The 16,918-nt window shown below is 40.6% G+C and overlaps 2 protein-coding genes across 4 annotated transcripts; one reads left to right on the top strand and one right to left on the bottom strand.

Moving 5' to 3' along the window:
• The first annotated feature begins 328 nt into the window (after positions 1-328).
• On the top strand, positions 329-15,151 carry LOC311060967 (sodium-dependent neutral amino acid transporter B(0)AT2-like). 3 transcript variants are annotated; one of them, XM_084079402.1, is made up of 12 exons: positions 329-400; positions 2,347-2,578; positions 3,490-3,647; positions 4,377-4,497; positions 5,293-5,468; positions 8,834-8,944; positions 9,391-9,632; positions 10,135-10,318; positions 10,710-10,911; positions 11,100-11,259; positions 11,610-11,772; positions 12,207-15,151. In XM_084079402.1, exons 2-12 carry the CDS (start codon positions 2,347-2,349, stop codon positions 12,486-12,488), a joined length of 2,031 nt encoding a protein of 676 aa, XP_083935528.1. In that variant the 5' UTR covers positions 329-400; the 3' UTR covers positions 12,489-15,151. The 3 variants fall into 3 exon arrangements, with proteins under 3 accessions (XP_083935528.1, XP_083935529.1, XP_083935527.1); XM_084079403.1 differs by lacking the exon at positions 329-400 and adding an exon at positions 1,059-1,359; XM_084079401.1 differs by lacking the exon at positions 329-400 and adding an exon at positions 1,059-1,404.
• LOC311060988 (large ribosomal subunit protein eL22-like) lies at positions 6,260-6,626 on the bottom strand (the record flags this gene model as incomplete). Its single annotated transcript, XM_084079441.1, has 1 exon — positions 6,260-6,626. Exon 1 carries the CDS (start codon positions 6,596-6,598, stop codon positions 6,260-6,262), a length of 339 nt encoding a protein of 112 aa, XP_083935567.1. The 5' UTR covers positions 6,599-6,626.
• Positions 15,152-16,918: the final 1,767 nt, after the last annotated feature.

The raw sequence follows: 16,918 nt of genomic DNA, 5'->3' as shown, positions 1-16,918 counted from the left end.
GGCCGAACACTGACAGCTTGCTTGACAGATGAAGTAGCACGGCCTGAAGCTCATAAACCCCAATATCCCCTTTGTTGCCCAAGTGGGGACTGATTGCCTGTTGTGTGAGCGGTAGATATAGGGCTGGGCTACTGTAGTAGCCTAATAGCCCAGTTAACGTTTTAGCTCAAGGGGTTCGAATAGGTCTCTACTGTATGTCAGTTTATTTGGGCATGTGAAGATCAAATTTCAAAATATTCACCGATAGGATGTGGAAGACATGGGTGGAACATAGGAGGAGTCAGTCAAGTAGCCTCTGTGTGTACACAGCACTGGCATGTTTGACTTTGGCTTGTGTGTCACTGAGGACATTTGAAGAGAACATTTTAGAAGAAGAATATATAGAATTTGATGCGTAAAGGTATTTATCACATTCGTTGTTGAATGCATGACATTACTGACATGCTGACACGTGTATATTAATGTAATTGTAGCTATTGTTTATAACACATTTTATGGAGCTGGTGTTGTAATTGTGCAGAGGCTTACGTGGCAGACCCGAGCGCATATGTGACTTGTATATCAAAGCCTATAACCAAACCAATAAATAAAAGTGAATATTATTATATTGTATTTTTACTGCCGCAGCAGAATATTACTATTATTATTATTACTATTTGGATTAAAAGAAAATCCTATTAACAAATATGATCACTGATAAGCATGACAAGTGTCTTTGTATTACTGTTATTTCATTAAAATAGTATTCGAAAGAAAGGAAGAAGGAAACTGAAGTTTTGCCACGTGTTGTGTTGTAGGCTATTTCTTATTTTTTCATTAAAGCCGGCCATAAAGTCATGTCATCAACACGAGTGACTCTCGTTCAGTTTAAACACATTATTTCAGGACTGCTTCATTGTCAGGTAATTCGATCAATTGCAGATAATTGCCTGCTATAATGTAGTTACACAGCCTGTCTGTCCATCCAACTATGAACTAGCTGTCTATGGATGTTAAAAGCTACTAATGTTAGGGGAGGAGTCAGTGTTCATTCATCATTGCATCATGCGGAAGAAACACCACCCATCCACGGCGGCATGTATCAGTCAGTTGTGAGAACAGTATCATAACAGTTCATTCATTAGATTCCTATCTTTACGCTGATTCCACGCTGCGGGGACCACGCATGAATATCGATACACAGTGACACGTGTGGATAACAAAGGAAGGCGCGCTGTGCCTTGAACGTTTGTGATCTGATAAGAATCGGCGCGACATTGCAGCACATGTTCTTCCTGTTATAATCTGATCAAACACAAGAACACTGAAGACCTCCACGTGTCTTTTACTTGGATTTATTTGGATATCTTGTTTTAACTGGTTGGTTCGATACTTTTTAATTAAGCATAGTTCCCACGTAATCAGGTGAGAGCATCTCAGCACCGCTTGGCATTGTTTTATTTACCCGTGCCTTTTATGTGCGAAAGTCTCATACAGGGTAGGGGTACTTTCATGATGAATTTAACCAGTGGTGGAAAATAACTAAGTACATTAACTTAAGTACGCTTTTGAAGTATTTTTACTTTAGTGAAGTATTTCTAATATTCAATACTTTTACTTCTACTCCACTACATCTCATAGGCAAACATTGTACTTTTACTCCACTACAATTATTTGAAAACGTTAGTTACTAGTTACTTTGTAGATTTTGATTATTATTACAAAACATGCATTAACCGCTATACGTTTTGAAAATGTCTGCATAATGTACATTTTCATGCCAATGCTTTTGTACTTTTACTCAAGTAAATTCGGAATACCGAACTTTTAATTGTAACAGACTATGTTTACATTGTGGTATTTATACTTTTACTTAAGTAAACAATCTGATCACTTCTTCCACCACTGAATTTAACTTGCTTTGCCATATCTATGTTGCTGCTGATTGATTGATTGATTGAATACTTTAGTTATTTAGTATTATCAGTTTGCAAAAAAAAAAAAAGCACAGGAAACTTACGAAAAGTATAGTTCAATCAATACAAGGTCTGCTAAGCGGATTTTAAACCCAAGAAAGCCTATGGCTTGTTTCCAATTCCATTGGGGTCCTTTTGTACACAATTCATCGAAACATTTAATGACAGACAAATATACACTACTATGCAAAACATCAAACAGTTATAAAACAAAAACCAAAGAGTGGCGGGCTCTTTTTGTTGTATGTAAACTGTGCAGAGAAGATGCAGGATAAATGCATCACATTTTTTCTTTTACTATCTTGCTTATGTCCAGATTCCAGCCAATCAGTTGCTTTATCTGGCAAAAGGACATGATGTGGTGTTAATTTGTATGTATCCTCTACCTTAGATGGAAGAGAAGCAGCCCTTGCCCAGTGACGATGACAGGATTGGCAATGGCATGCCAGGGTCAGAGGTGACTGGCTCTGCTCCAGAGGGCAGCGGTCAGGTGGAGACATCAGAGCCCCCTGCTAGAGATGGATGGAACAGTAAAGTAGAATATTTCCTGGCACAGGTTGGATTCAGTGTCGGGCTCGGCAATGTGTGGAGGTTTCCATATTTGTGCCATCAAAACGGAGGAGGTGAGGACGCAGCCGTGTGAATTAGTACATGTTCAGATCAGTTGAATGGCCAACAACAGCCTATTTTCTTGTACTCTGCCGCTCACCTATCAGCTTTGAAGACAGTGAAAAAGCAATGTATACTGTCAGTTTGATAGAAACAGGTCAGCTGGCTGCCTCAATTTGGACACATTTAACCACACAGAGAAGTAGCACTTGCAATCTCTAATTCCAGCTATGCTTCTGTTTTTCTCTCTTGTGTGCGTATTGTCACATTTGAACATTATCTGTCTTTTGCGTGTAATTGTGTGTACCAGTATATTCATTTGAACATTATCTGTATATATCAAGTACTCAAGCCGATAAATAATTAATAATCAAACTCGGACACGTACAAAATAAATCCCCTGGGGGGAAGCTGAAGTTTTGTTCTCCCCAAATGCCCTTGAACATAGGATGGAAGACAGTCAGTGATGATATGAACTAAACAATGATGATTATTGTGTTTATGATAAGCTTACATCACCAGCAATGGCCGTATAGCCATTTGTGGTGTCTTGGATTTGTGAACATCTCTGTAGATGTCACATGTTCTTACGGTCAAATTAATGTCTATGGGTCATAAAATAAAAATGATCTTTTATTATGCATTGGGTAGTTTAAGCCAAGCAATCCAATTGGTCAAAGACAGACATGCTGTTTATTTCCATAAAGGTTTGTCATGCTCCTTAGTTGCCATGACAACCCTTGTAGTGGCCAGGGAGTTAGTTTGTGATATTTATTTATTTTAAATAAAAGCATTAGTGATGTGACGTACAAGAGAGCAGCACCAAAGCACATATACAAATACTGTACACCCACAGAGGTACCCATAAGCATGACCCACTTCAGTTATCAATGTTTTATTAACATCTTTTATCGTCTCTGATCAGGAGCTTTCCTCCTCCTATATGTGCTAATGATGCTGATTGTGGGAATTCCATTGTTCTTCCTGGAGCTGGCGGCCGGGCAGTCCATCCGACAGGGCAGCATCGGAGTGTGGAAGTACATCTCCCCCAGGCTCGCTGGGATTGGCTACTCCAGCTGTGTGGTAAGCTGAAAATGCTTATTGTCCCCCAAGTCTAATTTGTTTGTGGACGTGATCAATAAATGTGTTGTGACCAGTGCTGTTTGCCAACCCTAGGTGTGGTGTTTAGTTTGATTGAAACCTCCATATTCTTGCTTGCGTGTATGAAATGATTACTGCTCTACACTTTGTACCAGTACACCCGGCCTAATAATCAAAGCACACCTTTGAGTGCCAGCTGCCCAGGCTTGTCAGACAGATCACCTTGGTAGTTGGCAGAAGTCTTACCCTTAAAGGTTAAGGTTTAAGATTTCATGGGAGATTAATCCATCTAGTCCAGTAGAATAACAGAAATATGTAAAAGAAAAATAACCAACATCAACAAACAAGATTATTCTTACTTTCAGGATATCATATTACATATTACACCTGAGACTATGCATTAGCTCTTAACCAGTTCTGTAACATGTATTCGTTGGGAAATAATGTGTCGTTTGAGGGCACAATTATGCACAAGCAAGTAGTCTAGGTCAGCGTTTCTCAACCAATGGCTTGGCTCCCATCATTTGGGTTATGGACGGAGACCAACTTTAATGGAGATATGTGGAATTATGTAAGAATGTGGTCCTGACTTCTTGGAAGAGGCAAATTAGGTTTCCACATACAACTGGTTGAGTGCCACATATTTGGATATAATGGATGAATGACCATTAAGCTTCCATGGAGCCTGCTCATGTTCTGCCATGCCCACAGGTATGTTCCTTTGTGGCCCTCTACTACAATGTTATCATCGGATGGAGCATCTTCTACCTCGGGAGCTCATTTCAGTACCCTCTGCCTTGGGAAAAGTGTCCTGAACATGGAAACGTAACAGGTACCTCCTCAGCACACCTAATTTAACAAAACATGTTGATTGTTTCTCATATGCAAACTTGTCATGTTTTGATGAAATTTTCTTTTTTGAAACGAGTAGATAACCTACCGGCATGTGATTTGTGCACAGTAGCATCCAATGATAATTTGTGGGGGGTATTCAAAATATAACATAGGAATACGTGCCTACTCAAAATGAGAGTTATACATGCCGATAGTGTGATGCATGCCTAGAGGTGTCCAGGGATAGGTCGTTTCTGCATAGAAGGCTGGAAGCTACACTGTCATTGTGAAATCATAGACTTTCTTTCTGTGACTATTTACAAAAATAGTTAAAAGTGATGCATGTGAATCGACTGTCGACAAAAGTGAAATCCAGTAAATTCGGAGAAATAATGCATTCATTGGTAGGTAGTGAAGTAGCTGGATGCATGGGTTAAGTGCACCTGGAGCTGGACTGAAATTGGAGGCAGTGTAGCTAACAGCTTTTTACTCCGGAGGCCCTACCCCCCGGACCCCCCTAGCGGGTCTGTATTTTCCCTGCTCACGCACATGTCTCACCTTTTTCAACCCTAATCAGTTTGCATGCTTGTTGCTTATAGTAGCTGACTCTGAGACATGTCTCAGACAATTAAAAGCATTATTATACATGTGGTTGAGATCTACCTCTATTTGTGTTAACACGCTACGATAGTTTTGCTATATAATATTTTCAGTATCAATTCAGCAGTACAGTAAACCACAAAGTGCTACAAGATAATAAATGTCTCTCCTTGTTATTTTCTTTAACTTACAGTTAAGGAATGTGAAGCCAGCTCACCCACTACATATTTCTGGTACCGGAAGGCCCTTGACATCACAGATTCCATCGAAGAGACTGGACAGTTCAATGTTTATAGCACCTGCAGCCTTCTGGCTGCCTGGACCATCGTGTGCCTGGGGATGTTTAAGGGTATCAAGACATCTGCTAAGGTAACTTGTCTGACCAGCCTTGGCAGCTGATCCTCAAAGGTCTGTTTTGACTTATCAGGCCAGATGCACTGTCTGGACTGGTGAAGAGCATCATAGAGCATTAAAGGACGACTTCACCCATTTTCAACCTATCTTTATGTAGGTCCTCACTAATGCTCATGATAATATAGTACATTTTTTGTCTACTTGGCCTGTGTCTCAGAGGCGGGCTGTGGACTGTTCAGAAACCAGCCTACCAGTGACATCATCGATGGGGAATCAAAGATAATAGAAACTACAGACATTTATTCCTGGAATGTTAGCATGCTATAATGGAAGCCATTGTTCTTGCATTAATAAAAAAAAAAGTGTCCACAGTCCTCCTATGAGACACAGACCGAGTAGAAAAAAATGGTACCATTTTATCATGAGCATTAGTGAGGTCCTATTAAATGAGGTCAGGTTGAAAATGGGTGAAGTCGTCCTTTAAGCATTTCATATGGTGGTTTTCAAACCAGCCAAACTTCAGAATAACTAAAGTCAGCAGAGCAAACATTAGTCGGAATGAAAGCCTAAATTCCCTCGATGGCACTAAGTTTGACAACACTGGAGAAGGAAATGTCTGCAGCACTTTCTATAGAGAGGGTCTGTGTGTGTTTTTCTGTGTTTTACGAGTACAAGGCTAATCTCGCAAACCCACTGCGCTGATTACTGATTACTGGTTACTGGGTTACTGGTTACTTTTTTTTCATCTTTTTTTTTTACTGTCAACAATTTATTATTGAATGTACAAAAACAGGACAATCATCAGTTTAATCCTCATCCTCTTCTTCCTCTTCATCCTGGTTGATCTGGAAGTAGCGGAGCTCATTGCTCTTCTTGGTGTTGGCCACAACGCGCATCCAGTCACAAAGATTGTTCTTCTTCAGGTACTTCTTGGTCAGATATTTCAGGTATCTTTTAGAGAAGGGCACCTCAGAAGACACTGTAATCTTGCTCTTGCTCCTCTCGATGGACACCACACCAAGGTTTCCGGCTTTCCCGTTCACCTTGATGCTCTCCTGCAGGGACTGCTCAAAGTTAACAGCGTCCATGATGCCATCTTCAACAGGATGGGTGCAGTCCAGAGTGAACCTGAGAACGTGCTTCATCTTTTTACCACCTTTGCTGGTGCTCTGCTTCTTCGGGACCGGGGCAGAAAGGAAGAGCCACAGATTACTTTTCAGTTTCATACTTTTAGAAATGTTTAATGTTTTATAAATGTCTTTTGACAATTTTGCACACCCAAGGAAGTAAATCCTAGAATATTCTTTTCTTCAGTTTCATACTGAAATATTTAACTTTTAATTTTTGAGGCAAATAATAACTATATTTTGAAGTCAATATGTGATATGTCACAGTGTCAATATGACGTCATCAAGATCCACATGGAAGCCACAGCATTATTAGACCTGTCTTGTTTTCTAAAAACATCTGAATCTCCATATAATGGCCAAAGGGGTGGAAACGCTTTAGCTTGGTTGAAGCATTTCCAGATCAGGTCCAAGCTGAGTTAGTGCTTTTAAGCATCCCAGCCTTGACTGACTCACTGACTGGTGTAGGACTATTTTTGGCTGTGTCTCGTCTCAGTGTTTCACTTGGAGTCTGGTGGCTCATATTGGCTGTGTAAATGAAGGTGTGGACTGGTGACCAGTTTGTCCTTGGTCTGTCAACAAACAATCAATCATCTCTATATGTTATTTCCAGCCCCTGAGTCTGTGTGTGTCACAGATAGATTGACAGCAGTGTGTCAGTTGATAAAACGTCCACAGTATGTCAAAATATTGCATGATGTTCACCATCCTGTGTTTCTTATACATGATATGGTGGAATGCTGCATTGAAATACTGTGGCATGTTTGTTATGTAGGCTTAGGCTACATGTTGATTTAGCTGCTTGCCTCTCCCTTGAGCTCTGTTTACACATCACACTTCCTGTAGTTTATTGAAGTGTCTTGACTCATCAATTGTTAGTTCACAGTCACAGATGACAAATGGTCATCGTTTTGCATGTGTGGATGTGTGTTTTTGCTCATGTTAGTCAAAAAGGCAATTTGCCTAAATTAAAAGCACATCCTGTTAAACTAAAAAAACTAAAAATAACTGGGAAGGTGGATAATTATAAGCAGTCATATAAAACTAGTATTACCACACTGGACTATTAAGGCCAGTCCACACCAATGATTCGCGACGCAACTCCTTGCAACATGCAACTACTTGCAACCGTTATCCCAAATGGCAGTTGCAAGGAGTTGCATTGGTTTGGACTGGCCTTTAAAGGGGGACAATATTTAACTTGAATCCAATCCACAATGTTCTATCGTGAGGAGGACGTGAAAATAACACTTCTTAGTGTGTTCTGTATTGAGAGCTCCTGCTGTAAAATCACCAGCAGCCTATATGTGAAAGGACGCCTTTCAGTGAGTTTCACGTAGGCTAGTGGCCATGTCCCACACAAGCTCTTGACACATATCCTATAGAATTCACGAAACTTGGTTTATTAAAGGCCCCCTTTAATATTCAGCATACAATAATGGGGTTGTGCAGATTATGGTTCAATTCACCCTATGTACAAGTGCAAAATTGCAAGGGGTCCTCATAGGCTAGCAATGTATAGGTCTTCCCAGGTAGACTTACAGTAAGCCTTGTCATATGCTTAACTTAGTAAATCAGGGTTCCCACGGTTCTGGGTATTTCAGGAATGTCATTGACACCCCCCACACACATGCTCACATACAAACACACATAGCTCTGTTGCAGCTGACCCATTCAATGAATTGTCACTGGTAGATCAGACAATTCTGCAACTTTTAGTAAGTAGTTTTTATCAGGGTGCATTTATCATTATCTGCTTTACAAAACATTCTGTAGAACCATGCAGTTGCTATGGCAGCCATATGATATCCTTACAAGGTTCCCTCGACTTCTCATGATATGCTCAACTTCCAGTCACATAGCATTCCCGGCTTGAGGGAATAATCATTTATTTTGGATAAACATTTGACCATTCAGGCTGCACTACAGACACCCATGTGGATCAGGGACCTTCAAAGATAAGATAAGCCGTTGGAAAATACTAGGTAAAAAATTGCCTTTTGAACTTTTCCCTCAAGAATGGCAGTACTATGTGACTGAAACTCAAGTACATTATCATGAGAGTTGGAAGAGGACTGGAACATTTGGATTCTACCACAGCATACTATGTCATAAAGTCTTCAGCTTCAAATGTGACCATTTTGAACCAGAACCGCTATTCCAAGAGATGCAATGTTGTTTGGGTGTCAGCAGCTGGGCAACTCCTCTACCCTAAAGTTGTAATTCTCAAAATGTCTTTCTCTCCTTTTTCAGGTCATGTATTTCTCCTCCATCTTCCCATATGTGGTGCTACTGTGTTTCCTTATCAGAGGGCTACTGCTGGACGGAGCCCTAGATGGTATCACCTACATGTTCTACCCCAAGGTCGGTACACAACAACACATCTGCTCAAGCTACTCCAATAAGAGCCTAGACTTTGGATTGGTTCTGTAGTACAGTTCTCTCTTTTTCAACTCTTAATAGCTTCCACCCAGTTTTATCAACAAAACTTGGGAGATTGTCCTCAGTCTCTACTGAAAAAAGTAGAACATGCTGTTATTAATAATGCTAGCAGGTTCTGCTCTGGTAAATACATATCCCTGGAAATTCATCTTCTGCCCACAAAGTTGTACATTTAGCTAGGTGAAGATATTGCAGATGACCTATGACTCATACCTTGCTTCTAACCCAGGGAGAAACCTGTTTGTATTCACAGAACTGTCCTTAAAGTTCATACCACATTAATGTAATACCGTTTCATGCATATGACTTATTTGTTTGTTTTTTCGTGGAGATTACCCTGACACATCGGTTGTTCCAATCATCCACAGTTGGAGATCTGGGCTGACGTGCAGGTGTGGCGGCAAGCAGCTACACAGGTTTTCTTTGCTCTTGGCCTGGGCTTTGGATCCGTCATTGCCTACTCCTCCTACAATCCTAAGAATAATAACTGCCACCGTGACGCCTACACAGTCTCCTTCATCAACTTCCTCACCTCGGTGCTGGCCACCCTTGTTGTGTTTGCTGTGCTTGGATTCCGCGCCAAGAACAAGGCCATGGAATGTGTAGCCAGGTGTGTATGTGTTAGAATTTTCTAATTTAAACATTAATCATATCGGGACGTATCGGTTGGTGTTTGGTTAGTGTGGTGACCATAATATGGTCACCTCACTAACCATTATAGTTGCAATGACTGTTTGATCCCAGCTGTATCCACGTCTTTCACCCTCTCTGCCCTCCGTTTCCTGTCTCTTTACACACTCACTTAAAGCACAAGAAGCAACTTGACAGAAATAAAAGTACAGTAGGAGAAATTGATGCATTTATAGTGAAGCAGCTGGGTGCAGGATTAAGTACAGCTGGAGCTGGTCTGGACTGAAATTCTAGGTTAAAAATGTAATTGCTTTGATGTTGCAAAACCGACATGCACAGGTCTATGATGTCATAATGACACAGTGTAGCCAGCAGCCTTCTACCCAGGGAGTATATACCTACCAACCCCTCTAGCAGGTCTGTGTTTTCACTTCTCACCACTAACCTGTTTGCATAAAGTTGCCCCTTTTTGTCGTTCTCAGCAATATGAAAAAGCTGCCTGGGCTGTTATCGGACGATGGAGTGGACTACACGATGGCACCTGCCTTTATCCAGGCTGACCCCAGTTCTGTGGCCCTGGAGGACTACAGGTCTTGGTTCAAACAATACGGCATGAATTTCAATGGCTCACTCACGGACTGCGACATGGAAGCAGAGATGCAGACGGTAAAGATGGATTCTCAGAGTGGCATTCATCTTGATTTGTATCAGTGGCTTACTCATTTATGTTTTTTTTATGTAATGGGTGAATACGATTAATAGGACACACTAGTGCAGGTATAGTAGATGTTAAGACCACCACCACACAATCGCAAGGTCCCCAGGTCAATCCTGGCTGGGGATCTGTGTTACATGATGTCCTAACCGCCCTCTCTGCCCTCAGTCAATCTTCTGTCGCTCTACACTGTAAAAAAAAAAAAGAAAAGAAACAATTACGTTAGAGCAAAATGTGGAAATTGACAATTGGGGAAAAAACGTAACTGAAGTTGTAGATATTCGATATGCATGCTTCTCTCTCAAGTGTGTTGTGCTCTTGGTTGACCTGCCTTGTCTGTAGGGTGTGGAGGGGACCGGTCTGGCCTTCATTGCCTTCACTGAGGCCATATCACTCCTGCCTGGCAGCCCCTTCTGGTCAGCACTGTTCTTCCTCATGCTGCTCAACCTGGGCCTCAGCACCATGTTTGGCACCATGGAGGGCATCCTCGCCCCCCTCACGGACAACTTCAAGGTTCTGGCCAGGAACAAGACCAAACTCACAGGTAAACATTTTGACTCTAAACACGTCACAACGCGCTGCGTTGTGACGTGTTTACAGCTTGTAGATCGGGTATTTTTGCCAAATGTTCACCTATTTTCACAGAATGTTCATCTATTATGACATGCTCAGCATAGGGATTATAGGGTTCATGTGGTTTAACGGTTCTGTTTGTATATTCTTGTGTTACAGTGTTCAGCTGCATTCTTGGCTTTGTGATCGGACTGGTCTTCACCCAGCGCTGTGGGAACTATTTTGTGATGATGTTTGACGACTACTCAGCCACTCTGCCTCTTATCATGGTCGTGGTGTTTGAGACGTTCAGTGTCTCTTGGATGTATGGAGCTGATAGGTGAGATTGGGGGGGAAATCCTTCTACATACCACATACTTGTTCGCTCCTGTCCCCCTGTCTCTCTTTACATTGTTATTGGACCACAGGAATATTGGCCATGTTTTAGCCCTGTCTATTGCTCACCTAACATTTTGCAGCCTGTAATCTTCTAGGCCATATCTCCTATCGTTGCTCTTATTGTAAGTCCATCTGGATAAGCACAATTCACTAAATGCATAACATGTTGTGTTGTAAAACTCTTTGACACCATGTTGCTGATCAATTCAGATCATTATTAGATGTATTGGGTGAACTTGTGCCACAATTTCCTACTGCTCTAAACATCCACCACTCTGTGTGCTTGAAAAGGTTCCTTAATGACATCGAAATAATGCTGGGCTGGCGGCCCAGTGTCATTTACAAATACCTGTGGAAGTATGTGTGCCTGCTGGCCATGTTGGGACTGCTTGGAGCCAGCTTGATCCGCATGTTCATCGAACGGCCCACGTACAGGTCCTGGAATGAAGAGCAGGTAAGAACATGGATGATGATTTAACTCAAAATGGACTGACTGATTGATTGATTGCATTTGATTTTGGTGCCCAGCCTACATGAGCACTTCACACATTCATGCATTGCACTACATCTCTGGTGTAATACAGCATATATCACTGACTTTTTTATTGTCTATTTATTAGTACCTATGCTGATACTAACATCTACGCATTCTGTCGCTCTTTTTGCATTGGATTGATGCCATCAAGATAATGTTGTTGTTCAATGACAAAATAAAATCATCCATCCAATAATCTTGAAACTCAGATTGTGATGTTTTTCACTTCACTGCCTTTTGTTGACATGACTGTTGACGTAACAGCTGCTGCCATTATTTCATTCATGCGTTTAGTTTAGTTTTATATGAATGAGATGAGAGCTCATGTTCATATGCCGTATGTTCGTCTCCAGGCATCCGAGGTGACTCTGGAGTATCCAGGCTGGGCTCTAGCTGTCCTTTCTCTGTTGATCATATTTGCCATGATGCCTGTTCCCGTGGGTTTCATCCACCACACCTTGAGGAGCAGGTTGAAGCAACCCTCCAGAGACATGGAGAACGGTCAGTACAGCCTCGTCAGCACAGACGACAAATGTGAGACCCCCATGACCCCCATAAGCACCATGACGGAAGTGGACCAAAGCCACAATGGACCCTCTGCCCCTTTATGTCAAGATGGAGATGACTCACAGTGAGGTCGAAGTGTGAGAGTTGGAATTATAGGAACGTAGTGTGTCACTACAGTGTATTCTTTATTTATTGTTGAAATGGCATTAAGAATACTTGCTGGTTATGCTTGACATTTGCAAAGAAGAGATGGGTTTTCGGGAATATAGAATAATGCAAACTGGGCTTAAAAGATGACAGAAAAGGAGCATTAAAGTACTGCATTTTTTTACAGTAATTTAACCTTAAAAGGAACATTAATTTCAGCTTTAATGGAAAAGTTAGGAGTGGAAATACAGAAAGAAAGAAAGTGATAGAACTTATGAGTTCCTGTCAGAGTAACTCTGTGAATGACAGTGATTTTAAACAAAAAGTGTTTTTGTTTCCTGAACACAACCTCCTAACCATGCCATAGGTGACAGTGTTTAACAGTGTTTGTTTTTGTAATAGTCCAATTCATTTTTTTTAGATACACTCTTTTTTGAGTGGCAATTATTATTATTAACATTTGTCATGAATCAGCTCACCCGCTTATCCCGGATGAGGCCCCATTTTGTCACGAACCAGCTTAAAGAACTCCTACACAGGAACAGGAAAAACACACACAAGGATCCACAAGCAGAGTGGAAAAGGGTCATCACACATTTCTTTAATCAATATGTTTAACCTTGTCCTAGGTTGAATATCTTGGGAACTCTCTTTAAGCTAAATGTTTTCATATTTTGAAGACTTCACTCATTTAGGCTGTTCACTCCATAGGACAGAAGCTGCAATTACTCCATGTGTCTGGAATCTGGACACATTCACTACATAATGTTTTGGTAAATGTGGAAAAATAAAAAATAATATGTCCTGGGGGTGTGACATTTTAACATTCAAGTACATGTAAAATGTGTACACCGACTGGTTCACCGACCGGTACATTTTAAAATGTCCAATTTTTCCACATTTACGATGACAATCATGACACATACACGTAAATGTTAAAAGCGCTATCCATATACATTATTCTGTACAGATTAGATTGCAATGCAATGCATGAAAACATCTATATAACATATACATTTACACATATTGTACTGTATTGAAGCCTTCTGAAGGCCAAACACTGATACAAGATCTAGTTTTATTAGGTTTTTTGTATGGTTACAATTCTTCCGATGCCAACTTTAACATGTAAAGTTTAACATCCAATTGTCCTACTGTGTTCAACGCCAAAGTCATTTTCATATGTGTATTGAAAAAGCCTACTGATTAGCGGGGACTATGCTCTGTAGCAGTATATGCAGACACAATTAAGGGCTGAGTAGCATGGGGGGTTAATTAATTGGTGCTAAGTCCCAAGCTGTGCAGCGGTTCCTGTTGCCCATCTCCCCCACTGTTGGTCTGGGGAGGGTGTAGAAAACCACATACTGTATCTCCACTGATTAGTGGTGGGAAAAAACTTTCATTTCAGTGAATGAACGATTTTGTTCACGTTCACGGCAATGATTCCTTCAAATGATTCGTTCACGTTCTCGTTCAGTAGCACTATTTTCGAGTGAAAAACACTATCGCGGGAGTGTTATTATTATGTCGCGCGTACAGCCCGCCCTCCCATCCTGTGTATGGGGTGAGGGGATGGGTGGCATGAACTATAGCGTGAACATAACAGTTTCAGGAAGTGAACGAGCTTGTTCACGTTCACGGCAATGAACTCGTTCTTTTGAACAAATTGATCATGAACGACCCATCACTACCATCATTTTCTCCTGACAGTGAGGAGTGTCACATTGAGATTGTAACATGCGTGGGTGTTCTCCCCTTGCTAAATAGGCACTCTGACCACCCCTAGAGGGCAGCAGTGGCTCAGGGGGTAGAGCGGACGCCTGGGAATCGGTTTCCGGTGCGATCCCCGACTCCCTCTGGGTTAATGTCCTTGAGCAAGACACTGAACCCCTAACCATGCCTTGCATGGTTTCCTCCTGTGTGTGAATGGGTGAATGTAATGCACGTTATAAAGCGCTTTGGATAAAGGTGCTATATAAATGCACCATTTACCACCCAACGGGTCCCTATTGCAGCGACAAGGACTTGATCCCTTGCCAGTTTCCCACCCACAATCACTGTCAATTGTTTTCGGTGGAGCGCCCGGCTAAGCCGGAGGCATTGCTGCTGGGAATTTAGCCCGGGTCTCTCTGTGGTGGTGGGCAAGTTGCCTGCATTCTGCAAAGCTCATCAGGTGAAATAATGATGTAACTAATGGAGGTTAATTTGAGTAATTATAATGTGAAATTCTTCTTTGTAAATTGTATATTGTTTATGTGGGTAAAAAAACGTTCTATCGTGAGCTGTTTTATGGAAATGTTACATTTGCACAAGAGCCTTGTATGATCAAACATTTTCAGTTGTAATAATGCAGCTTTGAAACAAGCTGCTGTACAATGTTCTTTTAACAGCAAAACAGAACCAAGTACTGGATTAGCAACGACTTCACATAATGAGATGTTGCTTTTGTGATCTTTTTGTAAAAGTGTCACCTTGATGCTGCATTTTTTTACTTCCATCTATGCACCTTTCTATAAGCATAACTTGTGTAATCTTGTGCTTTTTCAAAAATGGTTACAATATCATCATAGACACCACAACCTCAGTTCTTTTGTTAACTGGGTGAGAAATTATACAAAATGCCTTCACATGCTGCATTCTATTGCTGAGCATTAAACATTTGTATTTATTCTTTTCGATAATGTGTTTTTATGTCAGTGTGCAAGAGTGCTTTTTAAGAAACTTCTTTATCCAGATCAATTTCTCAAAGATGAATGTCTTGCTGCAAGTTTGTATGAATTATCATTATTGAGAAGATGTAATATAATAATGCTTTTGCTATTGTATTATTTTGTTGCCATCTTTGGTGCCAATCTTTTCAAGTGTTGTTTTCTTTTTCTGTAGAGTGGATTTAAATATAGTTATTTTCTTGTTGTAATTTAGTTCAAGCTTTAAGTCTTGTATTTTACATAACTTTATAATGTTTGTTGGTCTGACTGTAAAAAAGTGCTTCTAGTTTTGTGAAATGTATTTAAAGGTTTACATTTTCAGATGTTTTTAAGTTTGTAAAAAAAGGTATTCTCAGCTCACGTATTGCTACAGTTCCAATGTAAAACAACATTTTGCATTGTCAATGCAACTGTACTACAGTAATGTAAAGTAAAACATGTACAACAAATATGGTGAAGTATGGTATCTATTATCTTAACAAATTAATTTCTGTAGGAAAGCAGGTGTGATTTGAGCGCAGTTGTCTTGGACGCACTGGGAGACCTGGTGGGAGGAGTTAATGAGAGGTTAAATGAAACCCACATGGTGGACAGTCTGCATATGTATCGGGTATTATACATTCATGTCACATGTGTATTATTATTATTATTATTCAACTTGACAAGTAGCATTTTAACAGCTTTGTTGCTGAAGCCAGCTCCAAGATGGAGTCAAAAGGGAGTTGAATCACAGAAATGCACTTTTTCAATAATGTCTTGCTTCACATTATTAGGGTTATATGTATTCAGACTGATTGAGTCAGTCAACCACCACTCCAATGTTGTTATTTACTGCACCCCTGCCCAGATAAAGGTACTGTATTGCTCAAGCTTGTAAATCGTCTATTTTCAAATGGCCGAAATGTATGTATGGCTGTGGTTACTCTATGTTTTGTAATAATTATCAAAATCTAATCCAGTAACTAAAGTTTTCAAATAATTGTAGTGGAGTACAATATTTGCCTCTGAGATGTAGTGGAGTAGAAGTAAAAGTACTGAAAATTAGAAATACTCCAGTAAAGTAAAAAAATACCTCAAAATTGTTACTTTACACCACTGGTTGGTAAAGTACTGTACAGTACCTAGTCTTGGTAACAGTAAGAAAGCATTGAAGAGGTTCTTTGCCCCTTTCTCTGCATTTTTCTCCTGTTTCATTGTCAGTTAGGCGGTTTAATTTAGTTTTTCTGTTTGAATAGTGAGTTTTAGTTAGTGGAAATTGTTTTGTTTATTATTTTGGCCTTGGAGAACTTAATGCCTTATTTGCTTCATTTCTTCAATGTTAGTTTGTCTCTGTTACTTTGCAACAGGCTGATAGTTGTGTGGAAGATGACCTACGGTATGTGTAATTGCTGCACAATATTATTATCTGTCTTTGGTTAAGGGAGAGTTCAAATCTATCATTCTTAAAGGCTTGCTACATAAATATGTGCTTCTCCTAGCAGGTTCAGAGCATCCGGCCCCAGCAGATGACCCCAAAGCTGCTGCTCGTAGCTTGCGTTGTACGTAAGTCACCCTGAGGTCTCCGAGGACATGTCAAGTCCTCTCACTGGTACTGAGCCAGTTGAGGAAGCTGCTGTCCTGGCAGGGGAGTTTGACCTGACAAACAAGAGCATCTTTGTCGTGAGGGTGAAACATCGACCCATGAGAATACCCTGCCAAATGCT

This window comes from Gymnoscopelus microlampas (genome assembly GCF_963454915.1).
Source record: "Gymnoscopelus microlampas genome assembly, chromosome: 14".
Lineage (NCBI taxonomy): Eukaryota > Metazoa > Chordata > Actinopteri > Myctophiformes > Myctophidae > Gymnoscopelus > Gymnoscopelus microlampas.
The sequence above is the reverse complement of the archived record's forward strand: the minus strand, read 5'-3'. Positions and strand labels throughout refer to the sequence as shown.

Bases quoted from the DNA above. Each gene is read 5' to 3' on its own strand.
- LOC311060967 (XM_084079402.1), top strand. From the start codon at position 2,347: ATGGAAGAGAAGCAGCCCTTGCCCAGTGACGATGACAGGATTGGCAAT. The intron at 8,945-9,390 runs GTCGGTACACAA...AATCATCCACAG, and splicing joins CCTACATGTTCTACCCCAAG to TTGGAGATCTGGGCTGACGT. The intron at 10,319-10,709 runs GTAAAGATGGAT...CCTTGTCTGTAG, and splicing joins TGGAAGCAGAGATGCAGACG to GGTGTGGAGGGGACCGGTCT.